Source organism: Cuculus canorus, chromosome 1, assembly GCF_017976375.1.
Source record: "Cuculus canorus isolate bCucCan1 chromosome 1, bCucCan1.pri, whole genome shotgun sequence".
NCBI classification, from domain to species: domain Eukaryota; kingdom Metazoa; phylum Chordata; class Aves; order Cuculiformes; family Cuculidae; genus Cuculus; species Cuculus canorus.
Window position 1 is genome coordinate 129,250,030 of NC_071401.1, and position 23,002 is coordinate 129,273,031.

The 23,002-nt window shown below is 42.5% G+C and overlaps 1 protein-coding gene and 1 long non-coding RNA gene across 4 annotated transcripts in view; one reads left to right on the plus strand and one right to left on the minus strand.

The window, feature by feature from the left end:
• LOC128853563 (uncharacterized) overlaps positions 1-23,002 on the plus strand; it is a 114,408-nt gene that overhangs the window by 47,308 nt on the left and 44,098 nt on the right. For both annotated transcript variants that reach the window (XR_008452160.1, XR_008452163.1), the window contains one exon: positions 10,016-10,099. This is a non-coding gene — a long non-coding RNA (uncharacterized LOC128853563). The remainder of the gene's footprint in view (positions 1-10,015; positions 10,100-23,002) is intronic.
• The window catches only part of LOC104066628 (potassium voltage-gated channel subfamily KQT member 1), a 488,485-nt gene that overhangs the window by 4,590 nt on the left and 460,893 nt on the right, over positions 1-23,002 (minus strand). The window contains exon 17 of one of the 2 annotated variants that reach the window (XM_054079191.1): positions 4,500-4,609. The exons of the other annotated variant lie outside the window; for it this stretch is intronic. Coding sequence (XP_053935166.1) covers positions 4,514-4,609 — 96 coding nt within the window. The 3' untranslated portion in view covers positions 4,500-4,513. Of the gene's footprint in view, positions 1-4,499; positions 4,610-23,002 lie in introns of those variants that run through there. 2 annotated transcript variants of the gene reach the window in all.

Below are 23,002 nucleotides of genomic sequence, written 5' to 3' on the forward strand. Positions count from 1 at the left end.
ACTGAGTTTTCATTAAAAAAGGAGACAGAATAAGAGAGGGAGAGAGAAGGATTCCAGGTTTGTTCTGTACTAAGATAACTCTGGAAATAGCCATTGGCAGCATGGACTGAAAGTTTAGCAGGCTGAGATTGCTTTAAAAACCAAGGCAAAGAAAATCACCTTATCCATTTTCCCTTCCTCTGCCTTTTCTCACTACAAGTGTTGGCTCCCCTGAGGGCCCCTCAGACCTCAAGGTAGCAGGAGCTTATTCCAGTTATATCATTTTGGCAACCAGTATTCTCTCTTATTACAACCTGCTGGGGAAAGAAGGAGTGGAGTTTCTCTCCTGCCTCATGGAGGGAGAGACGTGCTTGTCTCTCTCTCATTTCTACTTTCACGACAACCGTCTTCTAGTAGAAAAGCCTCTCTCCCTGTCTGTGCTTTGGTGTGAGTGCAGAGTACCTGAGGCAGTATTTTCCAGCAGCAAGGGGGGTGTATTTAGGGTATGGGTTAGACAACGTAGCCCTTCACCATGATTTCTACTCTGGCTCTTTCAGGTGCATGCCTTAGCAGCAACCAGGGTGAGGAGGGTATTGGAAGATGGGGGCTGCTCACTGCATCCCCACTGGGTGTGGGGTGGTTGGTGCCAAGCCTGGCTTTGGATGAGTCACAGTCAAAACAGCAACTCAGGTAGATATTGACTGTATGTGGTTGAAGGGAAGGGAACCCAGTGGAGGCTGTGTCCGGCAGATGTGCATCCTGATCCCAAGCAGCCAGTAGCATCTCTGCCTTTTCCTGTATCTAACGAGCTGCTAGGAGAGAGGTGTCAAAGCTGCTGTGGCAGGTATCACTCTAGTATCATCACCAAAAGAAGACTGACAGTACTCTCGTCTTGGGCACGACAGCTAAATATTCTGCTCACCATTTACTTGGTTGGAAGTCTGGAAGTCACTAGTGGTTTAAGGGTTAAGCAGCATGGAATTAATTTAAAAACCACAGCCTTTATTTTCTCCTCAATTCTTGAAAAGCCTGTTTGGCTGATGCTAATAATGACTCAACAGAATATTTCTTAAGCAGAAATGTTGCACAGAGCAGAAACTAAAGCAGAACTAATATATTACAATAGGGTAGAAAGAGGTGTAGGCAGGAAAATGGGACCAGACAGACGAAAGATCTTTTAGGGTTTTCTTTTGTGAGGCTTTGTTGATTTTGATCTGCACGCTTGATCTTAGATAAGCTGTGCCTGCGTATTCCATATCATTTAAACTTGCTGTATTTCTCTCTATTTTGCCAACTCAGTGAAAGAATGTGATGGGGAGTAATTTTATGCACTTTTCTTTCCAGGAGAGGAGGAGGGTGGAGAATGTAAATATTCATTTGTAGGGAGGGAAAAAGAGTAATTCATACATAAGAGAGTAGATTACACTACACTTCTGTCACATCTTCCATACAAGGATCTGCAAATATTTCCTGAACAATAACAAACAGAGCTCATTTCTCCTGTGTCAATAGTATACACAAGGAGATTTTAATGATAATTTTTGAGATTAGAAGCAGGACCCTGCAAAATTAAGTGACCTGTAAGGAGATGTGGTCAGTGGCAGATCTCTTCTAATCCTTAGATTTGGATTTTATGCACAGGCTCAAATCACCTCCTTCTGGCTTCAGATGCTCTAAAAAATGTCTTACTTTGAACATGCAACTAGAGAGGTAAGGCTTTAGTCAGGAAAACAAATTCTTAGATACCTTGTCAAATTGGAGCCTAGTAAAAATGGGTCAAATTTGGAGGTTGGTTAACTCTGATTAGGGAGAGACGAAAAGAGAATTGTGGTCATTTCAAAGCTTGACTGAAGTCAGTAGGAGGACTTGCAGGGCTAGAAGGCTTTACACATGAGTGGAAAACCACCTAGCAGTTATTACTTTCTTTAAGCCCAAACAGAAAAAGTTGCTGCTCTTGAGCAACACACCCAAGCAAGTGTGCAGGAAAAGGGTTAAATTGTGCAACATGTTTTTCAGCTGAGTAAAGTGAGAAGCCATCCTAGGCTGGCACGGAGTTTCCAGAGAGATGTGATATGCCTCTTGCAGGCTCGTGGAGACAGGTGAGTTTGGCAGCTGTCCACGGGCAAATGGCAACAAAACTTCTGTTCTCCCACATTACAAAAGCACTCCAGAGATGATCTATGAAATTGTTAAAACGCTTTTATACCCTTTCAACTGTCCTGTAGAAAGGAGACTTGCAAAAGCAGTTTAAAATAGTGCACTGTTGTTATTGGGGCTATGAGGTGAGTGTTGAAAAGTATATTCATTTTAACATCCTCTCTGTGAAAAGGGGCTGGACTCCATGGTGACATGCAGGACTGTTAGACAAAGAAAATGTCTTGCAACCAGCCCCAGTGAGTCACAGCAAGCCATGAATGGGAACTGGGTCAGTCAGCCTGTGGGACGCAGGGTGTCCCTGCCATTCACCTTGAGCACCGGGTTGACTTTCAATACCTATGTGCTATTTGAGGTTGCTTTTGAGCCTCTCTTCATGAAAGCTGGGTGTCTCAACCCTGTATCTAAATTTTTACCTTGGTGTGCTTCTGCTGCAGAAATGCCTTATGGAGAAGCGGATACTAGGAATGGCAGCAGCATGAAGGAGGAGGGCTGGATCATGCTGGGGATTTGCCACATGCTGGATAGATTCCTAACTCCCATGAGAGGTCTTTTTTCTGGGACGTTTAGCACGTGCACACCATAAACAAAATGCATATGTGGAAAATTCGGAGTAGCTTCATTGTATCCCTCAAATCCTCTCACTTTAAGCCAGAAAAATCCCCGCCCTCAGGTTGTGCCTATCTTTTCAAGATGACTTCTGGAGGCTGGGAAAGCCAGTATCAATTACGTGCACAACACACTGACTTGAACTATTTCCACAGGAGTAGCAGAGAGGGAATATGGTCTGCTGGAGCACTGAAGAAAATCTGTACACCCACAAGCATGGTCATATGTTGCTAAGTATGTGGAGCTTTATATCAAAAGCTAAACCCCATAAATCAAATCAAGTTGCTGCCACCTCCTTAAGGATCTACTCTCTCCCTGTCTGTAGCCGTCCTGCATGAACTGATCAAAATGGCTGAGCTGCCTTCATGCAGTTGTCTGGAATGTGCATTGGCTGCTGGTAGCAGGGATGCAGCACGAAATGGAGCAGGGAGAGAAGGCAGCCCAAATTTGTGTAACCAATCAAAATGTCATAAAGCAACAAGTTCTGCTTTTGGTTAGGTTGGATTGATTTTGGCTTCCTGTTTGCATCACTCAAGTCAGGAAAACTATGAAGCTGTGCCCACAGGGCAGCCCAACGTGTCATGGCCAGGGTGAAGCCACTGCACTGTTGAGTCCCACCCTCTGCCATTGGAGCAGCTCTATGATAGGTGCTTCGGTTCTGGAAGCTCCAGAAATATCCATGCTTCCTCTCTCCAGTATGCAACCCTCACCTGACAACAAACTGCAAACGTAAGCATGGATGACAAAGAGCCATCTCAGCAGAGTGGGCCACAGGAGGCAAGCAATGGCATTCCCAGAGTGTCTGCAAGGTGTTATGTGGTGTTTTCCAGCTGCCACTGCAAAGTCAACCACATCTGGGGCCAGAGCTGCCATGACCAGCTGCCCCAGTTCGCGCAAACACAGCATCCTAGCCCAGGGTTTCCAAACCACTGGAGTCCTTTGCTCAGACCACCAAACACTCCTTCTCTAGCAGTGGCCCACCACTGGGCTCACAGGCTTAATAGTACCTACACATAAACCCCCACACCCTACCATTTCTTCTGTTTCCAGCCGTTGCTGCAGCTCCTGCAGCTCCCAAGGTAGCTAAAAAGAAGCTGGACCCACTTGCTGCAGCTCTGGCTTACAAACACTTGAGCTGAGGGCTCTAACACCAACCACTTGGAAAAGAGCCCTCCACTGGGTAGGATTTATTTTACACGAAGAGAAATGCATATGTGAACCTTTGTCTGCCATGAGTACCTGCTTGTACTTATTTCTGAATATTCCCGGATTGTCGTCTGTGATAGGTCACCTAAGTTCTAGAAAATGGTATTAATTTAGTAAAATCAGATGTGATTTAGTTGAAATAGCTCAATCCATTTTATGGATCCTTCCATTTCTGACTCATTTAAAATTGATTACGCTTAACCTCATTTTCCAGAAATTTGTGTCATTTTCTCATGTCTGTCATACAATTTTTATTCTCATACGAGATGGTGGACTGATTTGATTAGGTCCTGTAAATCCTATGTTTAGCTTTATATCCACATCTGACCTTGTAGCTTCTCTCTGCCTACAGTTAGAAGAATTATTCAAACATATTACTTGGCTATCAAACAGCTCAAAGGCTGAATAGTTTATTTTAGACATTGCTCTATTTTTTAGCGTGTCCCTGAATGCATTTATTGTTGTCCAGAGACTGCTGATTCTGGGAAGGGAAATCTTTTCTCTATAGCACTGCATGAAAAACTACCTCTCTCTCTCACCTTACATGTCTGCTGTTAGAAAAATTTCACTGGGGCAAAATGCTGAAGCCACCGAAGAACTTTTTTCTTCTTCTTAGTATGGCCAGATATTGTGAATGTCGGTACATGCTGTTGGTAGCTGTCTGTGAGGAAGAAAATGGACATACCAGCCATAGAGTTCACAGCTCACTTGGCGAGATTTCTCTTTTGCAAGGTGCAGCTGTAGTGCAGCCTCTGTGAACCTGGTACAACAAAGTGCTTATAGATGTGTTAGCTTGAAGCATGTGAAGAGTCTTGCTGAGTTCACCAAATATTTAAGTGCTTTGCTGGACTGGAGCCAAAATGGTCAACAGTTTGCAAGGCTATACCTTTAGGATAAATTTTTGGAGCCTCTTAAAGTACTCATACACACATACACACAGAAATATACCCACACCACCATTTTTTAGGTTTTGAGGAACAATAATTGACATCTACAGTGGCATCCCTCATGAAATGACTTTGACATTAATATTAGCAGCTTGTCTCTCCTAAAACAACAACAACAACAAGAGGACTTAGATGAACAAGCTTCCATTAATCAGCTGTATTTGGGACGAGTTGTAACAGATTTGGAATTGGCCTGACTCCTAAAACAATGCTGTATCCCAAAGCAAAGTTGCTAGGTGTCATGTACACAGCAAAACGTCTCACTGTGGTCTGTCAACGTCTCGTAGTCTACTGCCAGCATTCTCTGCCCCAACACTTAGCTGTGCAGCTCCTCATTTCATTCTCCTGAGGGTATAAATAGCACAAAAAGATCAGCTTCAGTCAATGAGAGCTTTTGCCACCAACCTCAGAGGTCATGTAAACAGGTACATGAGCAGCAGCTGCACTAAATGCACTCCATGAGAACCCGTTATTCTGACAGACCCAGTTGTCCATGAACAGCAAAAAATATATGAACCACTGTACTGTCTTTTTTGACTTATTCCGTGTACCCCTTGGCAGATATCAGTTGTTTATTTTCATTCTGCTAAACTTATCTAGGTAAGTCCATAATTTTCCAGGCCTCCCTTCCTTTATCCCAAACATCCCCACCCATTCTTAGGTCAGGTGTTACAACCTTTGGTGGCCTAGAACATAGTAATCTTTATTTTAAGTATAAGTTCATTTGTTTTGTTTTCCATCTACCTTTCCTGTTTAAATGAAAACACAAAGGTCTATCCCCCTGCACTTTGTTCTTGGGGTATTTCCTGTCCTTACCCTTTGGGTGAGCATTATATTTTTATATTTCCTATGCCACTGTTGCACTGATGGACCTCTGCAGTAGGGCCTGTGTTTGTGGTTGCTGCTTCTGGTGTAAGATGCCTTTTGCTTAATTGCTAAGCAACTCTCAAGAGTTGAGCCCTAGGTTTCTAAAGCAGGCCTGGTCAGCGTGCAGGTTATATTAGCAGTGTTACGGCCTCAGGGAAAGTGGGATTATTTTTAAAAATGAATCCTGGCTTCATAAGTAAATGAGGTTTAGGTGATGATGTATCTCTATACATGTTGCCACAGCAGCCCTGGAGTAAGGTGACCTGCTTCAGACAGATTTGCCAGAGAGAGAGAGTCACAGAATCACAGAATCATATCACTAGGTTGGAAAAGACCTTTGAGATCGTCAAGCCGAAGTGTACCTGTTCGCTACTAAATCAGATCCCTAAGCACCTCATCTACCCATCTTTTAAACACCTCCAGCGATGGTGACTCAACAACCTCCCTGGGCAGCCTGTGCCAGTGCCTGATAACCCTTTTGGTGAAGAAGTTTTTCCTAATGTCCAATCTGAACCTCCCCTGGTGCAACTTGAGTCCTTACAGATAAAATATTTGGACAGATTTCTGAAAGCTTGGCACTTGTGCAGAAGACAGACATCCAATTTAAGGCTTCATTGAAGGAAGGACAGAAGAGGAAGGCGAACTGTATTATTAGACCCCAGAGAATCCACACAGGATGCCCTGACCACAGGAAAAGCTTTATTCAGCTCTTGCCCCTTATTAGCCTTGGATAATCAACCACAAAATACAGAGCCACAGGAAACTAGGCAGCCTAATTTCTACTGCTCCCAGAACTACTTGTTTCTAGATGAAGAAATTCAAGGGGTGTTACTCTTTGAGTAACTTTCCACAGTAACTGTCCACAGACACCATTATGCAGCAGCTGGGTGTGCTGTAACTACTGAGGGAGTTTGTCTCATTTTAGCTATATGCACATTCATCTGTGTGGCTGTTTGCAGCCAATGCTTTGAAATGTTTTTCTCCCCCTAATTTTCCCCGGTAAGTAAATCAGACTTTGCAGAACTCTCTTTCTCTTGATTTGCATATATTAATTGTTATTTTTATTGTTACTGAACATTTCATTCTTCACCCCTGTCCAGATCCTACTCAGATCCTCCCTGTAATCTTGCCATCTCTCTTTGTGACATTGCTCTTCAGCCACACCCTGAATGATGCACTGCCATTTCTCAGCTCATTATATTGTGTGGCTACAAGTCCTGCTGTAAAACCAGCATGGAAAGAAACAACATGCAAGAATAACAAAGCTAGTCCAGCCTCAAAGGTGGATATGCAGCTACTGTGAGTCACACCTTAATTTCACAATAAAGCAACCTTGGGACTTATGCTCCAAGATGCTGATTAATTTAATTTTTAAATCTCTAAACAATACTGGACAGAGAGAAACAAGAAAAAGAAAATGCAGCTCTGAGTATTTAAGTGGTGCCAAAGAAGTAATGAGAAAGAAGTGACCTTAGCCTTCCACTAGATGGATGTGATAAGCTCAGCAGTTTAGATTGGTGTGATGAACTCATTATTTGTGCCTCACCTAAACCTTTGAAGAGATGGTATCAAGTCTTCTAACCTCTGATTGTTTTGCCTTTACTTTTGCTGTTTGGAGTTCTGTTGAATCTCTTCCATAAGAACAAAATCTAACCCCACCAGTCTTTTGGCGAGGTAGTTCCTGTAACGAGGAGGATGCTTTGGACTGTACTGCAGCTGGCTTGTTTCTTCACAGCTTAGTTGCAAGGGTTACATACAGATACTGAAATAAATGGGCAAATTCCCTTAATCCAGGTGTAGTGATCTGACATCTAGCTAAACTAACATCTAGTCAGCACAGCTGGTGGACTGTGTATGACAAGGTAACTTTTATATGCCTTCTCACAAGAATTGATACACAGCTGCCCTCCATCAGCACTTACAAACACACACACTAGCTTTACTTCAAACTATCAGTCCATCTTTTCTTATAGGTTGGCAAGAAAGGCAAAGAGAGAGGAGATGTTATTATTGGGAGGAGCACAAGCATTATGGTGATGGCGATCTAGATAGCAAGACATGTAGGTACTAGAAAAGTTCCAGGCAGTTCTTGTAGGACTAGGCTAGGACTCCCTAAACCCAAGCTCCAGACTACTTCCCAGCACAGCCTTCTTGCACTGAGTATTTGTCACTTTCTGGGTGAGCCTCACCAATATTTGTTAACCACATGAATCAAATAATCTGACATTTCTTATCTTTCTGACATGGAATCATGTGAAATTGGGTAGGTTTGAGTCTTGGTACAAACCAGAAGACATTAGAAATTAGAAATCAGAAAAGTAACCTTGAATGTGGACTGAAATGTTGGCTTTAGGAAGGAAGGAAGTTGTAATGGAAAAAAGATCAGTCCCTGTTGGAAGAGGACAGGAGGAGAGAAGTGGGTGGTGCTCCTTTGTCTTTCCTATTGTTGGCTCTTTGAGGATTGAAATGGATATGGCATAGCAAGACTGGAAGTGTTGCATGTTGGTCGTGCCAGGAAAAATAAATTAATCAGGAAGCAAAAGGATGAATCTCTAGGGATCAGAGAGTGTCACTGAGAGGTCACTGTCTGGGCTTCTATTTTTAGCTCTGCAAAAGAACCATCATGCCATTTTACCCAAACCCTGAAGTAAAATCATTGGCTGATCTATGTGTAGCTTTGCACCGATGTCAGGAAATCAAATCTACAATGTGCCTTTTGCTGTTTCAGGGGGAAATTATGCCTGGACACTCATTTTGATGTGCCCTGTTTCAGTGAAAGTGGTTATATCAGCTAAGTCTTTATGGTCTTGGGAAGTGAAAACTGTACCTTTGTACTATGCGCTGTTAAAAAAGGTGAATGAAAACTTCAGCCCTTATATTTTCTCTAGTCTGCATGGCACAAGTCTCTACGGTCACCTTTATATATAACAAGTTCACTGAAACTCTCACACCCTTTGAAGGATGACACAGACCTTTCTTAACACGCAACACAGTTTGAGGAAGAAGCTACAGAAGCAATGTGTGGTGCTATGTATTTAAATCATGAGGATTACAAAACACCATTGTTTGCTCATTAAAGCACAGAAACCCAAAGCAAGTAAAATATTATCAGTGACGATTGTGGGTGTAGCAGTTCTTGATCCTTACTGATTGAAACGTGCTTTGCTGAACTCTTTGGTTTTAGCCCGTCTGGCTTATCTGCCACTTGACAGATTTTACTAGCTTGCTTGTGTGTAACAGGCCCAGTTGACAGCACTGCCACACACATATGTCTAACGAAATCTTGAAAAATCATGGTGAGTGGGTGGACTCGACTGTCTGATCTGGTTTTGCAGCCACAGTGACCTGATGTTGAGGGTATCTGTCTGTTTGTTCAGTCATACCAAGCCACAGCATTCAGTCCCAGATCAGCAAAAGCCACAGGCATAAACTGTGCAGGAAAAGCAGCTACGCAGCAAGAAACGGTTCACGACTTGAGCTGAGATTGCTCAGCACCTGGAAGGATCTGAGCAATACATGGGGTGTGACAGCATAAATCAGTGCATAATCTTGCTATAGCTACATTAACTGTGGATGCAGAACATCAGAAGAGATTGCAGGGAGAATGAATTTGACTGCATTTGTCTCTTTTCTCCTTCCCAAGTTAGAGAATTAATTGCATAATACATTCTGTAGCTAAAGAGATGTCCCTGGGCACTTGAAACACTGACTGAGAATAGGAGACTAAGTAAAGCAGGTTTTCCAAATCCAGAAACTCAGTGGTGGACATTTTCAGTTTCTTTTGTGCTTGAAATATAACAGAGAATTTTTAAAAATCAGCATGGCTACATCCCCAGGGGAGACTCAAATAAAGCATTAATTAAAGAAAGGGAGGTTTCTTATTTGAACTCTGCTGAGCTAGATGGATTACCTATGAAAGCTGGCGTTGACAGGACAGCTGTATGAAGAAGCCTGTGGCAGAAGTACCGGTGTCTTATACAAACAACAGAAGACAGGACGGGAGACGTAAAGCCATAATTGCCAGATAGATTTCTTCCTCATGAGGCATATGCTAAGTCAGCAGAAACCTGCTTCAGTTTTCTGTTGCAAGACACTGCGCTGTTAATTAAGGGGGAAAAAAAAGTCAGTTCTACCTACTAATGCTCTTACAGCTTTTTAGCTTATACTGCAGGGAATACTGCTGGAGAGAAGAGTATTGTAGATCTTGCTCAGAGAAACAATCATTTTTCTCTTGCATGTCTCTTCTTTTTCAGGTATCATTGCAGAGAAAAAACACAGCAATAAAAGAAACATGTGTTAACATGAACATTGGGGTGTAAGAATATGAGAACGGTCTGGTAAGATTTCACTGTCCTAGCATTTAGTAAAATAATTTAAATTGGTGCTGCAGTTTAATTAAAATTTTGGATTACTGGCTTTTTGACTTTCTACAGGTAAGCTGTCTAGAGGGAAGCTATCTTACACAACTTTCTGCTGTTGGGGAAAATAGATCACTTTCAGGTCAATAAGCTAAACTTCATTAATAAAATACGTACCTGTTGGGAATACTGAGAGCACCACGAATATAATTGACTAGCTTCACATCTACTTGCTCTTTTATTACTTTTACTCACCATGAACTATGACTTTGATCTTCTAACTTGATATAATCTATAATATGTCTAAGCTATATTTAAAAATGCCTGGATTATTTGATCTTCTACAGTGTTTCTTGTCCCTTCAGAGCAAGTTCATTTAACTCCATAGGGAACTAGTTATCAGTGAGAAGGAAAATAATTTCTCTCTTTTGTTGTTAGTTAGTACTTTAGAAACTTTCACTTTCATGTTTTAATGCATATTAAAAATCCCAGCTGTGACTGGCTGCTTGTCTTTCTGCATCAGCACAATGTAAACCAAAACTGACCATCACCATGAATCCAAAGCATTAAGGCTCTGTTTTTGGCTGCCTGACCACTGTGCTTGGCTTCCTCCAGTGCATGCCCAACCCTGAAACCAGGATGAAAGAGTGTGATTAAGTTCTACTGCTGCTGCAAAGCATGGTCCTACCTATTCCAGCTGCACCCTCCCGCCTTGCCTGTGCTACACAGGTCCACAGTCCAGCCTTGGCTGGTCTCAGAGGCAAGCCCAGGAGAGCTGTGCCGCACAGCAAAGTCTACTCATGTAGGAAACCTGCCTTAAGCTAGGGTCACAGGGCCATGGATACCTCCTTCTCTGTGCTTAAATGACTCTTCTACTGCTTGCAGTTTACACAGGAACAGAAGGGAAAAAACAGAGGCCTTAAGAGAACTGAGGACATTTGCTGTGCTCTAGCCGAGGCACTGTGCACTTCATCAAAAAAGCTGGGTTTCTTTGTCTTGTTTTCCCTTACCTCTACTATAGTCAGACGATATAACTACTTTTTCTTTTGAGGAAGTTGAGCTAAGGTTTTATTTACTGTTACTAAGGAAGTGGATTTTCTATCCTGCAAAAAGATTAAAAATAAAATAAAACTCTGCAACCCCCTTCAGACCATGCCAAACCTGGGTAAAAGGAAATAATTTCTTCACCATGATATCTAAATTTTTCCTTTTATTATTTGCTAATTATTTGCAGAAAACCAAATCATGGTGAAACACATGCCCCCACAACTTTTCATTTTTAAAAACCCTGAAATACCCTTTCACTTGCTTTTACATACTGCTCCTAAAAAGTTCATCAAAACCAACATGATTTTCTGTAATACAACGGATCCTGCAAATTTTGCCAGGGAAGTCTTTCAATATGAAAGCTCCTGCTAGCTCCAGTTCTAACACTTGTGATTTAGCATACGCCAAAAGTGCACATGGTCATGCACAGATCGACAGTGCAAGACTACTTGCACAGTCTATCGAGAAGTCTGAAAGACCTGCAAGCCAGGAGCCAGGACCCTTGAGACGTTGGATGCTCTGGTAGGGGCACCAAGCCATAACTAGCACTGTGCCAGACCCTTTAATGGGTAATTTTTGTATTCCTCTCCTCTCCTAGTGATGGGGGGACATGTTCACATTTCCCCTCTCCTGGCCAAAGCAGCTGATGTGTGTTTCACTACCAGCCTGTTGCTAGTTATCACAGGCAAGGAGTGGCAGCAGCTTCATTACAAATACTTTTGCATTATGCATTTATTGGCAGCCAGCTATTAAAAAGCTCTCCTATATCCTGCTAGCCGCAGATGAACCCCTGTGTACATCCACTTGGTACAGGTCTTTCCAAGTCTGGGGAGGCTGTTACTCTGTCTGCCTCTCTGATTTCAGCCCTCGTGCGTGGTGTTGCTTCACTCGCCTTCACACGCATAAGCATCATCACTATTTTGGGGAAGGTGCCCTTCACCTCTATCCTCAGCCCTTAGAAGAGAGGTGAAGGGGAGCAGGAACCACGTGCACAAGGAGGTAACAGTGAAGGCTTGCACACCTGACCTGCCAGCCAAAACATCGTGCCACCCCCCAGACTCCTGCTCATTGTTCCTCCCTCCATAGCCTCCCTCAGGCACTTGGGTGAGCAAGGTGAGGGATTACTCAGCTGAAGGTGGTTGCGATGCTACTCCCTGAGGCAAAGCAAATGCCTTGGTGCAGGATTTTGGATGCAGTTCTGTTTATCTGCAGATGTTGTGTACCAGCAGTGAATGCAGCTGTCTGAAATATGATTTTAGAGCTGGCTGTAACACTCATAAGTGGATCTACATAGGCAGCCAGAGAAGATTAAATCCTCTTGTTAGCCACAGGGAGCATGGGGTGGCAATTAGTATGTTAAGCAGAGCTGAGAGACACTTTTGTCATGAAATTGAAAACTTGGCTAGCCCCCAAAATCTGCAAAGGTTCAAGAACCTTTCAGTAAACCTGGATTGAGCCTTGGCAGATATATAATTTCAAGGAGGAACCATTAAAAACACCCTGGTTGGTGCACAATTTTGAGCCCAGACACAGCCACACTTGGCACTTTGGGAGTTTTGCTTTGGGTTTTTTTTGCATACAAGTCCAAAACACAATGTAGACTCAGCAGGGAGGAACTGATGCAAACCAAAACTGCTGAGTTTTGCACAGCTCTAATTTTAATCTGGTTTTATTTATTATTGTTTGTACTGTGGTAGCAGCGCGGGTCTCCAACCAGCTTCAGGGCCGCGCTGTGGTAGGTGTTGTAAAGGCAGAAGAAGGAGGCAGGATCCCTGGCCTGAAAAGTTTGTAATCTAAATAAACAAAATAGATAAAGAATGAGGGAAAGACATAAAACACGTAAGCAAAGTGACTAGGGGGTGTTGGCAAGACAACTGTTTTTTTCTTAGCATCTCTCTCTCACCCACACATAAAATTGTATCTTTTTACCCCTTAAACTCTTTGGGGTCAGGGCTGAATTTTCCAAAATGTGAAGGATGCAAGAAAGGAGTGGAGAAACAGAGGCACTGAGGGGCAGCAGCAGGATCAGCAGCCCTCAGGGCAGCTCTGACAGATATCAGCAGTGAGAGTGGAAGCCAAAGACAGGTGATGGGGAGAGTACGAGGGGGGCAGGGAGGGAAAAATGTCACTCCCTTGCTTGGATCATGTCAGAAAATCCACCGCACGCACCAGATGACTTGGAACAAGTCACTGGACTGCTCTGTGCTGCAGTTTCCTCTAGAGTTGAGCAGGGCCAAAAATATTTCCCTACATGGCATAATTCTTCCTGGATGTAAACTGCTTTGAGATACTCAGGTGAAAGGTGCTAGAGGAATGCAAGGATTTATTTTTCATAAACCTCCTCACATAGTGTTTTCACTGCCACGTCAAGGCCTGAAGCCAGGAGTTTTAGCAATGCATATATTTCTCACACCATCTATCTATCTATCTATGTATCCATCTATCCATCTATCTATGAATTAATACAAAAATCTATTTATGGAAGAGGCCAAGGTATATTTTTTAGAAGCAAAACCTTAATTTAGATTTCCTAAATCTATGTATAGGAACTTAAATGAACAACCAGATTTAAAATCAGGACACTTCCTTCTTTAAAACTGGGTCCAGGAGTCTAGCTATAAGTTCTTACTTGAAAATGTTTAGCTACAAGCTAGCTGGAAATTCAATATCTTAAAAAAAAGTTTGTAATGTCTGGTTGTGTTTTTTTTCTTCTTCTAGTATTTAGGTGAAGGTTTGGACCAGTTATTTTATCCTAGTTATTCACCATTCTGCAACTATTAATTAAAACAATCAGCCCTCTGAAGCTATTTCTCACAATGGGGAAGATTTATATCTTTAAACTCTTTTCTCACTGTGTCTGTTTTCTACACTGCGTAAACATCCAAGTTTGTTATTGCAGCAATCACCAGCGCGAGCTCTCAGAGCTCAGTGCCAGGCTTGTCATATTTATTGTTTGTTAAGCCCCAGCTCCTGGAGTGAAGTGATCAGATGAGAACCTCGGCTTGCAGTTAAAAAATGCTTTAACTTTGCACTGGACCACAGAGCTGGTGAGAGAAATGGGAAAACATGAGTAGAATGGATAGTTGAGGATCTGAACACCAGAAAGGCAGGCAGAAAAGAAAACCTCACAAGTATTATTATTTTTAAAGAGTTGGACTCTTAAGTCAACCTCCCCTTATAATTTGAAAAGGATGGGGGGGACTAACTCATGACTTCTGACTGCCAAGGCATGGCCATCGTGGAGGTTACTCATTGTTTTATAGCTGCGTGGAGGTTTGTCACTGGGGAGCTCCTCACCCTTCTGCTGAGCTGCATGTGTTTGTTATCACTGGGTGTTGGGCTCCTGCCACTTTTTGCCTTTTAAAACAACCTTACTGATGTTAGTTCATCAAAATATCCTGTGCAAGGAATTACATGGACTTGGCAAATGGAGACAATAGGTCAGTTTCTGGCTTTCCCAAATCTGACAGGATCCCTTCAGCTTTCAAAACAGAGAAGGAAACCAGAACTATTAAAAAGTCTCAGCGGCCAATTAGTCACTCGGTCTGTAACAATGTAAAGCAAATGTAAACATTATATGATGAAATGCATTTTTTTTAAAAGCCCTCTTTTGTCAGCTGTTAGATGGGCTTTATATACAAATGGGAAGATTCATTCCTGAAGGTAGCTCCAGCACATGAAACAAACCCCTACATATCACAGACTAAAATATCTATTCTACATGAAACAGCAACTTAGGCATTGTCTTTACTTTGGGAAAATTCATTCAGTCTCCTGATTTACAGAGGCTGTACTTCTCACTGCCTTGCTATGACCACAAACCCTCCGGGGAGCGGAAAAAAATATGTCTGCAGTGAAGGAACCTAGCTATTACCAGTGTAACTCAAGGACATTAATAACGGAAAACCAATGTGAAGAACACAACAGAAACACAAGCAGAGAAAAATGAGAATGGTTGTATGAGGAAAAATAGCTATACATGGTTGCGGTTTAAGACATGCAAAGGTTTGGTGCACATTGATCACCAAGATACAGATGGGAGCTGGAGACACAAGCAGGGGTCCATAGCCAGCTCTGGCTGGACCCTGCACCCACCTATGCCTGCAGGCATGTTAGCGAATGTGGAGAGCAACTCCGCTCCGCTCTCTCACCTTTACAGCCCCTAGGAAAGGTCCTGTTGACACCCAAGGTAATGCTGTGTGTTTTCTACCCTGTTGCTTCTCCACATGGTGGGATCTGGGCTGGACATACCGGTTCTGAATGAATTGTCTGCTTACTGGGGGTTGGGTGCTTGGCCAGAAGGAAAGGATGGGAAGATGATACCAAAGCTTTACACAAAACCTCCTGATTGTAGTGACGGGTAAATTGTGCTGCTCAAAGAAAGCAGGGGAAAGAACAAATCATCCTTGACTTCCCCTCTCCCCTTGAATGTGTCCCTGCTGCAGACAGGGCACTTGCTAGATGACTGCAATAGGCCTGGAAAACCAGCATAATATTCAGCTCATTGCTGCTGGAAGTTCTCTTTCTCTTGCCATGGTAGATGCTATATGTAGCACAGGGTAATAACTTCTGAACACCAAAGACAGGGTGCATCCCAGAAGAGACATCAAGAAGGAACATGGTATTTCCAGCTGGCTGAATGCATGGTCTACAGACATGTTGAAGTTTATGTGGTTTACATTTATCCATGTATCCATCTATATGGGTAGAATTCACACCTTTCTTTCGGGTGCAGTAAAACCTGAGTTCTAGTTCAAGGTGTGGCTTCAGGAATCAGGACAGTTAAAGACCAGGAACAGGTGCAGACAGCTACAGCTTGAAGGAGAGGTAAATCTCATCTTTCATGAGTGAATAAATACCAGAATACCCTCAAATCTGGCTGTTTACCAGAAAACCTTGCATTATGAATATCTGTGGGTCTTCACTGGGGCTAGTGTTAGGCATGCAATAATGAACTGGTATTGTCCTTTCTGTTTCACACATACTTTGTGAACTTCTGAAGACAAATGTTGGACACACAAGTGCCGTCAGCTGCTCCAGTACATTTCAGGAACGTAATTTGTTCTATTCCTGCTGTTAATTCAGCAACACACGCTGCCAATAAACCATAGTAATAGCTGCGTCACAGATCATCATGACTACAGAAGAGCAGGCTGCTTGCCAACACTGGACAACTTAGCCACCAACAACAGACACTCTGGGATAGATAAAATCTCATGAGCAATGGCAGCTCCTTTTGAACTGATTTCTTCTCCTACTGGGGCATCCTGGGACTGAAGGATTAAGGAACTTCTGGAACCACAGTTGATCAACTCGAGGGTGCAGGCTGGTAGAGTCCTGCTCTTTTGTGCTTGCTGTTCCGGTCCAGAATGAGTCAGCACCGGTCCACAGCTGGTAAAACCTATGTCAAGTGTCTTTGCTCTGCATGTCTCAGCCTGTGTGAGCTGCTTGGCAAGGCCCACCATTGTCTTCTTAAGGTAACAAGGTAGGGCTGAAGTGGTCTCCAGTTAAATCATCACTTACACCGTGCTCATGCCCAGAGAGATCTATGAAGGTAAACAGCTTGAACAACTGGGTACCCATTGGAAGGAAGGACATGTCAAGCCAGAGCTTTCTGCTTTATTACTCTTCTGCAGATTAATCAAGGGAAAAAGACAAGTATTCCACAACAACTTGGAAAATATCTCAGTACAATGCTTAAGTCTGAGGGATGCGCCCTCACCGAAAAGCCCATCACCTAATGTAGCCTTGTTGTTGGCACAATCACGCAATTAAACTTAAGCACCACTTAAGACTTTGGAGGCTTAAACTCAAGAATGTCATGCCCAGACAAATTCTGGTGTAAAGACAAAGTCAAAGTGACTTAGGGAGATTTGTAGATTAAAATGGAAATGTCCTCACTGTACTGATTACTTATGCCATTTTATTTTGTCCTTCACTTTTGAAGAGAACTGTTGTGTGAGCAAACAGAGCTGCAGTTTTCTTGTTGAAACTCCTGACGCCAGTGATCCTCCACTTACTTCCAAAGCAAAGCTATGTGCAAGTCATAGGGTCAATTTGTTTACCTTGCCTGTGGCAAGAATTGGGTTCATCAGGTTAATTTCAGTAGTTGCTAAAAGGTCTTGATTTTTTTTCTGGTGTCATATGGCTTTTGCCTTTTTTTCAAAGCAGCAGGGGGTAACCATGGACTGTTCAAAATGTAATGAAGTAAACAACATTTTTCTGCATCAAGCTCATCCTGCAAATTAACTCATTTGTATTTCTAGCTTTTTAAAGCTAAGGGAAGTGATACAGATGTGAGCAGTCATTTAAGGATTTTAAGGCTTATGGTTCGCACAATCCAAAATAGACTCCAGGACTACTCATTCACAGAAAATGAAGAAAAAAAGAAGGTGGAAATGCTGGTGTTTTGGAAAAATAGGGGATTTTTTAACTAAAAAAAAATATTCTACAGCTGCTAGTATTTATTTAAGCTCAAAGATGCTGGGCACATCCGCAGTCCACGCTGATCTGCTGTGAATTACTTCTTTGTTGCTGGTTCTAGCAAAGTTGAATTCATATTGCGAATTCATCTAATGGGTTTGGACCACTCTTGTTATCCTTTCAGATAATGAACCATTGAGCTGGCAAACAAGTTTGCTGTCTGCTACCATCAGCTGATTTACTTTAGATGTGTAAAATTGAGTAGCTCTAGTTTTGGGGGCTTGTGCATATAGGAACTGTAGTGAGAACTACATGAAAACCAGAGCAGCAAAATACTCTTTTGGTCAACAACCAGTACATCTTAAATGTTAATAAGAACCAGTCCTGTATACAGGAATGAATTAATCCTGAGATAACTCTCTTAGTAATTTGCTATTAACTATGGCTACTGATTTTGCTGCCTGGCTGTAGGTGAAATTGCTATGTAAAAAAATCCACTGTGGCAATAGAGCAACGTACAGCGTTCTCTGGCAGACTCTGCAAGCCCCTTCAATGCAGGAAGCAATAGATTATAAACAAGTTTTATTTTAATCCCTACAGGACATATTGTGAAAGTCCAAGAACAAGATCTATTTTTCTCAAAGCACTGCAGAGAAAAAAGTTCTTGAGACCCCAATACAATATCAAAGAGATCAGCCAGTAAAGAAAAACTATCTGTTCCTGGCAAAACATCAAAACATTTCCCACAAGTTTATAATTGTCCAACTGATCATCAAAGAAAAGAGTTTTGGTTGTTATTGGGGACTTATTAGTACCAAGAGTTGTTATTGATTCTGAGATGCCTGGTATTTTCAAGTATGCCAGAAAAACGACTGCTGAGTGAACATAAGCAGTCATTACTATGTGAAATGTGTTATCTTTAGGGTATTTTATGCATAAACTGGTCTTTCTGTGAGCAAAATGTTTAGTGACATGCCCGATATTGGCAGCTATCATGCACGCAGAAGCTTCTATTTGCATATCCCACCATGCACACAAAAAGTGACCATAAATACATTTCTTGTGAAAAAACTTAATGCCTAATTCTTAAAAGTACACGAGTCCATGCATTTCTACTGTGCTCACCATGAAGACATCATATTTTTTTTTATTTTCACATGTTGATTTTCACACTTTTTAAGGTAGTGAAATATCTTCCTCTGAAGTAATAAGAAATTCAGTGGCAGAGGTAATTTGTGCTTTAGCAGTGAAGGAATCCAAAAAGCCAGTTTTATAATCTTCCATTTCTAATACTGTAAAGAAGAGGAGCTCAAGTGATGGGACATTGTCTTCTTGTGCCATATGCTACTGTATATATCTACATGACTGAAGACTCCACATTAACTGTGCCACTGGATGAATCTAAATTTCTAGCTATATTAGGAAACAATTCAAGTAGAAACACATAATTTACCATAAATACAGTGCTTTCACTTATTCAACTCCTGTCAAGTTGGTAAGAAAATAAAGGTGAAACCATGTTTATGCCCTTGTTAGCAGAGCTAACCAAATCTTATGGCACCAGCAGTTCTGGGAAGCACAGACCTAAGGAAGTCAGCTTTCCTGTGGCACTATTGCCTGCATTCATGGATTCTCTTGCGCTCCTTCTCTCTGTTCTCTCCTGTCCCACTTGCTCTGCTGTCCCCAGGCTAATGACAAAGGGCTGATTGAAGGGCAGTGGCCAAGGGACAGTTGCAAAGGAGCAGCTTTACTCTGCTCCCTGTGCTGAGTCACCAGCAGCAAGGGACAAATGCAAACGCCTCACAGGCTTGCTCAAAGCCATTATGCATAACAGGCTGGGAGCTGGGGTTTCAGACTGAGCAGGGATTCAAAGAAAAGAAGCCAAAAGCAGGAAGGAGTCTTCTGGCTCTAAATTAAACCTTCATTTGGAAGGTCAGCTGTGAATGCTTCAGATCTCCTAGACAGTCATGAGGTGAAATTGTGGCTGGGAAACTATCAGCCACTGCCAGGTCTGTGCAGGAGGGCTCCAGAGGGCTCTCTGCTGAAGAATGTTTCAGCCTGTGAGAAATAGTGTCTCTGGGAGGACAAGTGATTGTATTTTGACAAATCTTCCTTGATGTCCGGTTAGGCTTTAACTCAAATTATGCTATAAGGCCATCTTCACGCACAGCCTTGTCATCCAAGCTGAGATGATTTGGGGTCCATATTTGCCCTTCACAGAGGTTAGCATAGTGTTTACTTCTCTGACATGACCAAAGTGTTCACTTGAACACTGATAAACCCCTAGCCAAAAAGCACACAGGTCCTTCACACTACTTTTCCCTCTCCCCCCACTTCCTCCAACTTCCCTCCAACCCTCTGATGTCATCAGGGGAGAACCTCAGTTGCCAGCAGCACAAAATAAATCCTGTCCTGGCAATATACAGCAGTTAATGAAACAGCACGTGGAAGCTGATGCTTGTGCATGACTTTGTAGAGTTGCTGGAGTAACCATAACACCTGGGCTAACTCTGCAGCAAACACATTGCCACCACAGGGTGCCTGTTGCCCTCCTGTCTGTTCCTCCAGAACTCCATCCTGGTCCTTGCCCCTCTTTACCTGGAAATGTTGATGCTAGATGGCTGTTTGGACTTGCGCACTGCTGTAGCTGGGTGGGAGCAAGCTCTAATGCAGCCGCATGGTACAAGCCTGTAGGAAAGCTACTTCCAGCATAGCTGACCTGGCTGTGGAGAAACACCCTTTCCCATGACTGCTTTGTGCAAGAGAGCTTCTGAGCCACTGCTTGGCACAACTGACCCTAAATACATCCAAGACAAAATACTGGTGGTCAACATCTGTCGTTTAAAGGTCATGGCTCCTCTACAAGCCATGCTGTTAGCAAGGCTGTGGCCCATCTCACTTCAGAAGACAGGATATTTCAGGAAAGCTCAGCTCTGACAATGGGCAATGCTTCCTTGAGGCATTGCCAAAAATCTGATGAGTTATTATTTTTGCAAAGTTCCTCCCTCATAGCTGCCCCAGTGTCCTCTTAAATGCAACTATCATCTGTCACAAAGAGTGTTGCCATTTCGCTGCAGCAGTAGGAAGGCTGTTGAGATAGGAGCCAGATTTTGGCTGGAGATATACATGAGTAGGTAGTGAAAAAAAAAATCCCAAGGTGGAAATGTGCCAGCAGGAAAATTACAGTATATAGAGAAAGCGGCAGTGCAAAATTTATTAAAGCAACGGGGCAAGCCCTTCTCAAATGTGTGCCCTTACAAGAGTAAGGTAAAGGCAGATGATTTGCTGGGAAGTTAGCTTGCTTAGTAGGAAGGCCATTTCATGGTGTTCGCTGCTGTTAGGCATGCTTCATTCATGTAAATGGCATGAAGCAAACCTCAGCTTTCAGAGCATGAATGTGTAGTCTTGCAGACTGCTGTGAATGCTGACCTTAGAACCGATTTTAACTGTGCGTCATCCTCAGTCAGTCGATCCGCATTCCTTGTGACTGAACGCCATGGAGAAATTCAGGCAGTGATTTTCACAAAACCATTTCCTATGCAAATAACGTCTTTGCAAGGGTCCTAATGAGATTTTAGTTTGCTGTATGTCTAATTCCTTGTGTGCTAGAAATGGTGAATTACCCAGCTCTGGGTACACATTAATAAAATAATAGAAGGAATGAAAAAATTTTCTGTAAATGGTTTTGACTGCACTATACCGCTTATACTGATTTGTTTTTAGTGATGTAAAAGGTAGTCAGAATTTTCTACTTTCATTTCAAAAACAAAGTGCAGTTAATGCCCTAGATTTCCAGCCTTCAATTTTTTTAAAGTTTTCCTTGAAAGCATGGTTTTCTTAACTAAACACTTTTCTAAAGAATTAAAAAGTCATTTTCAGAAAGATTTTTTTCAACAAGAACACTAATAGAAAAATCAATAAAAATAAGGGATCCCTCCCCTCTCTTCTGTCCCATTCATAACTGCTACTTTTTCAGCAACAATGGCAAATAAAAGCCTGAATCCCAAGCTTCTGTGAATTAAACCGGCAACATGGAACAAGAAAGTGTGCAATTACACTAGATTTGCACACTTTTTAAAGAGTCAAAAACTCTTGGCAGTTTGCCACTCCTTACAAGGTAGGAGTCCACAGACAGATCGGGGTGACTGCTGGGGGTATTGCTCAACCTCCCATCCAGTGTGATGGGTGCCAGCTTGTTACTTGCCTTGCTTTTCTACTTGTGCCTTTAACACTTATGGCATATATATATATATATTTATTTTACAGTTTTCTCATTTGCCTTGTTTAACAATTCAACATGCTACAGTCTTCACACTTCTGTTCACTGTTTAAAATGACACTATTTAAAATGACATTTTTATTTGCCCAACAGAATTTTGAATACGGCTTAATCCTTCTCCACCCTAGGCCTGTGTTCTCTGTAACAGGAATAATGTTTAGGATTTGATCTATACTCCACCAGCTGAATTTAATCAAATTGACTACAGGCTCTGATATGGGGTGAGGAGGAAACAAAAGTCAGAGGGGAAAATAAGCCCAAACAAGCCACTACCCCCAGCCCCCAGCCCTTTCCTGGGACAGAACAGAGTGTTTCGTACTCCATTCTGCTGATTTGGCTCCAGTGTTGGCAATGGTATTGTGTGCAGATACAGTGATCTGCTGCTGCTAAATAATGCGGGGGAGCCCCTGAGATTCTGGGGATGAAACTGCCCCGGGAAGAGCAAATAGATGTCTCACCCTGGCTTAGCCCAGGGGTATGGCTCCTCTCTACCCCTGACCTGCCGGTGTTGCATGTTGGTGCATGCTGGGGTGTGTGTGTATTACTGGGGAAGTATTTAAAAAAAAAAGGAAACATTTTCAGGGATGGCACAGAAGACAGCGCAAGAGTTGCTACAGCAGTGTGCATACGCTAGAGAGGAATCCCTTTCAGTTCCTCTTTTCTTCAGCTTTATTTAAAAAGGGTTTTGAAGCCTGGTTTAATTACGAAAACCAGCTCTCTAGACACCAAACAAAACGGCAGCCTAGCCTAAGTTGGCACCAGGACAGATGCATATTTTGCTCACTTCTCCATGCCAATCGGCTGTAGCTCATCCAGTATGTCAATCCAAGCTGGCTGTCTGAAATCCAAGTTTAGTGGCCTGAAAATATCCTGGTCTGGCTTTGTTTCATGTGATAAACAGCTTACTCAGTCTATTTCTTCAACGTTCAAAACAAAAATCACCTTCCCCCACCCTCCACCCCAAGAACCAGCTACTACATGTTATGGTAATAGGCTTTCTTTCCTTTTCACCCCACTGCAGGGTTTTCCTTTTTTTTTGATCTGTATACACTGACCATGAAACGCTGGCAAAACACATTGATTTTTAAAGATAGGCATGATTCTGCTGGGCACTGAGCTCTGGTGAATGGGTT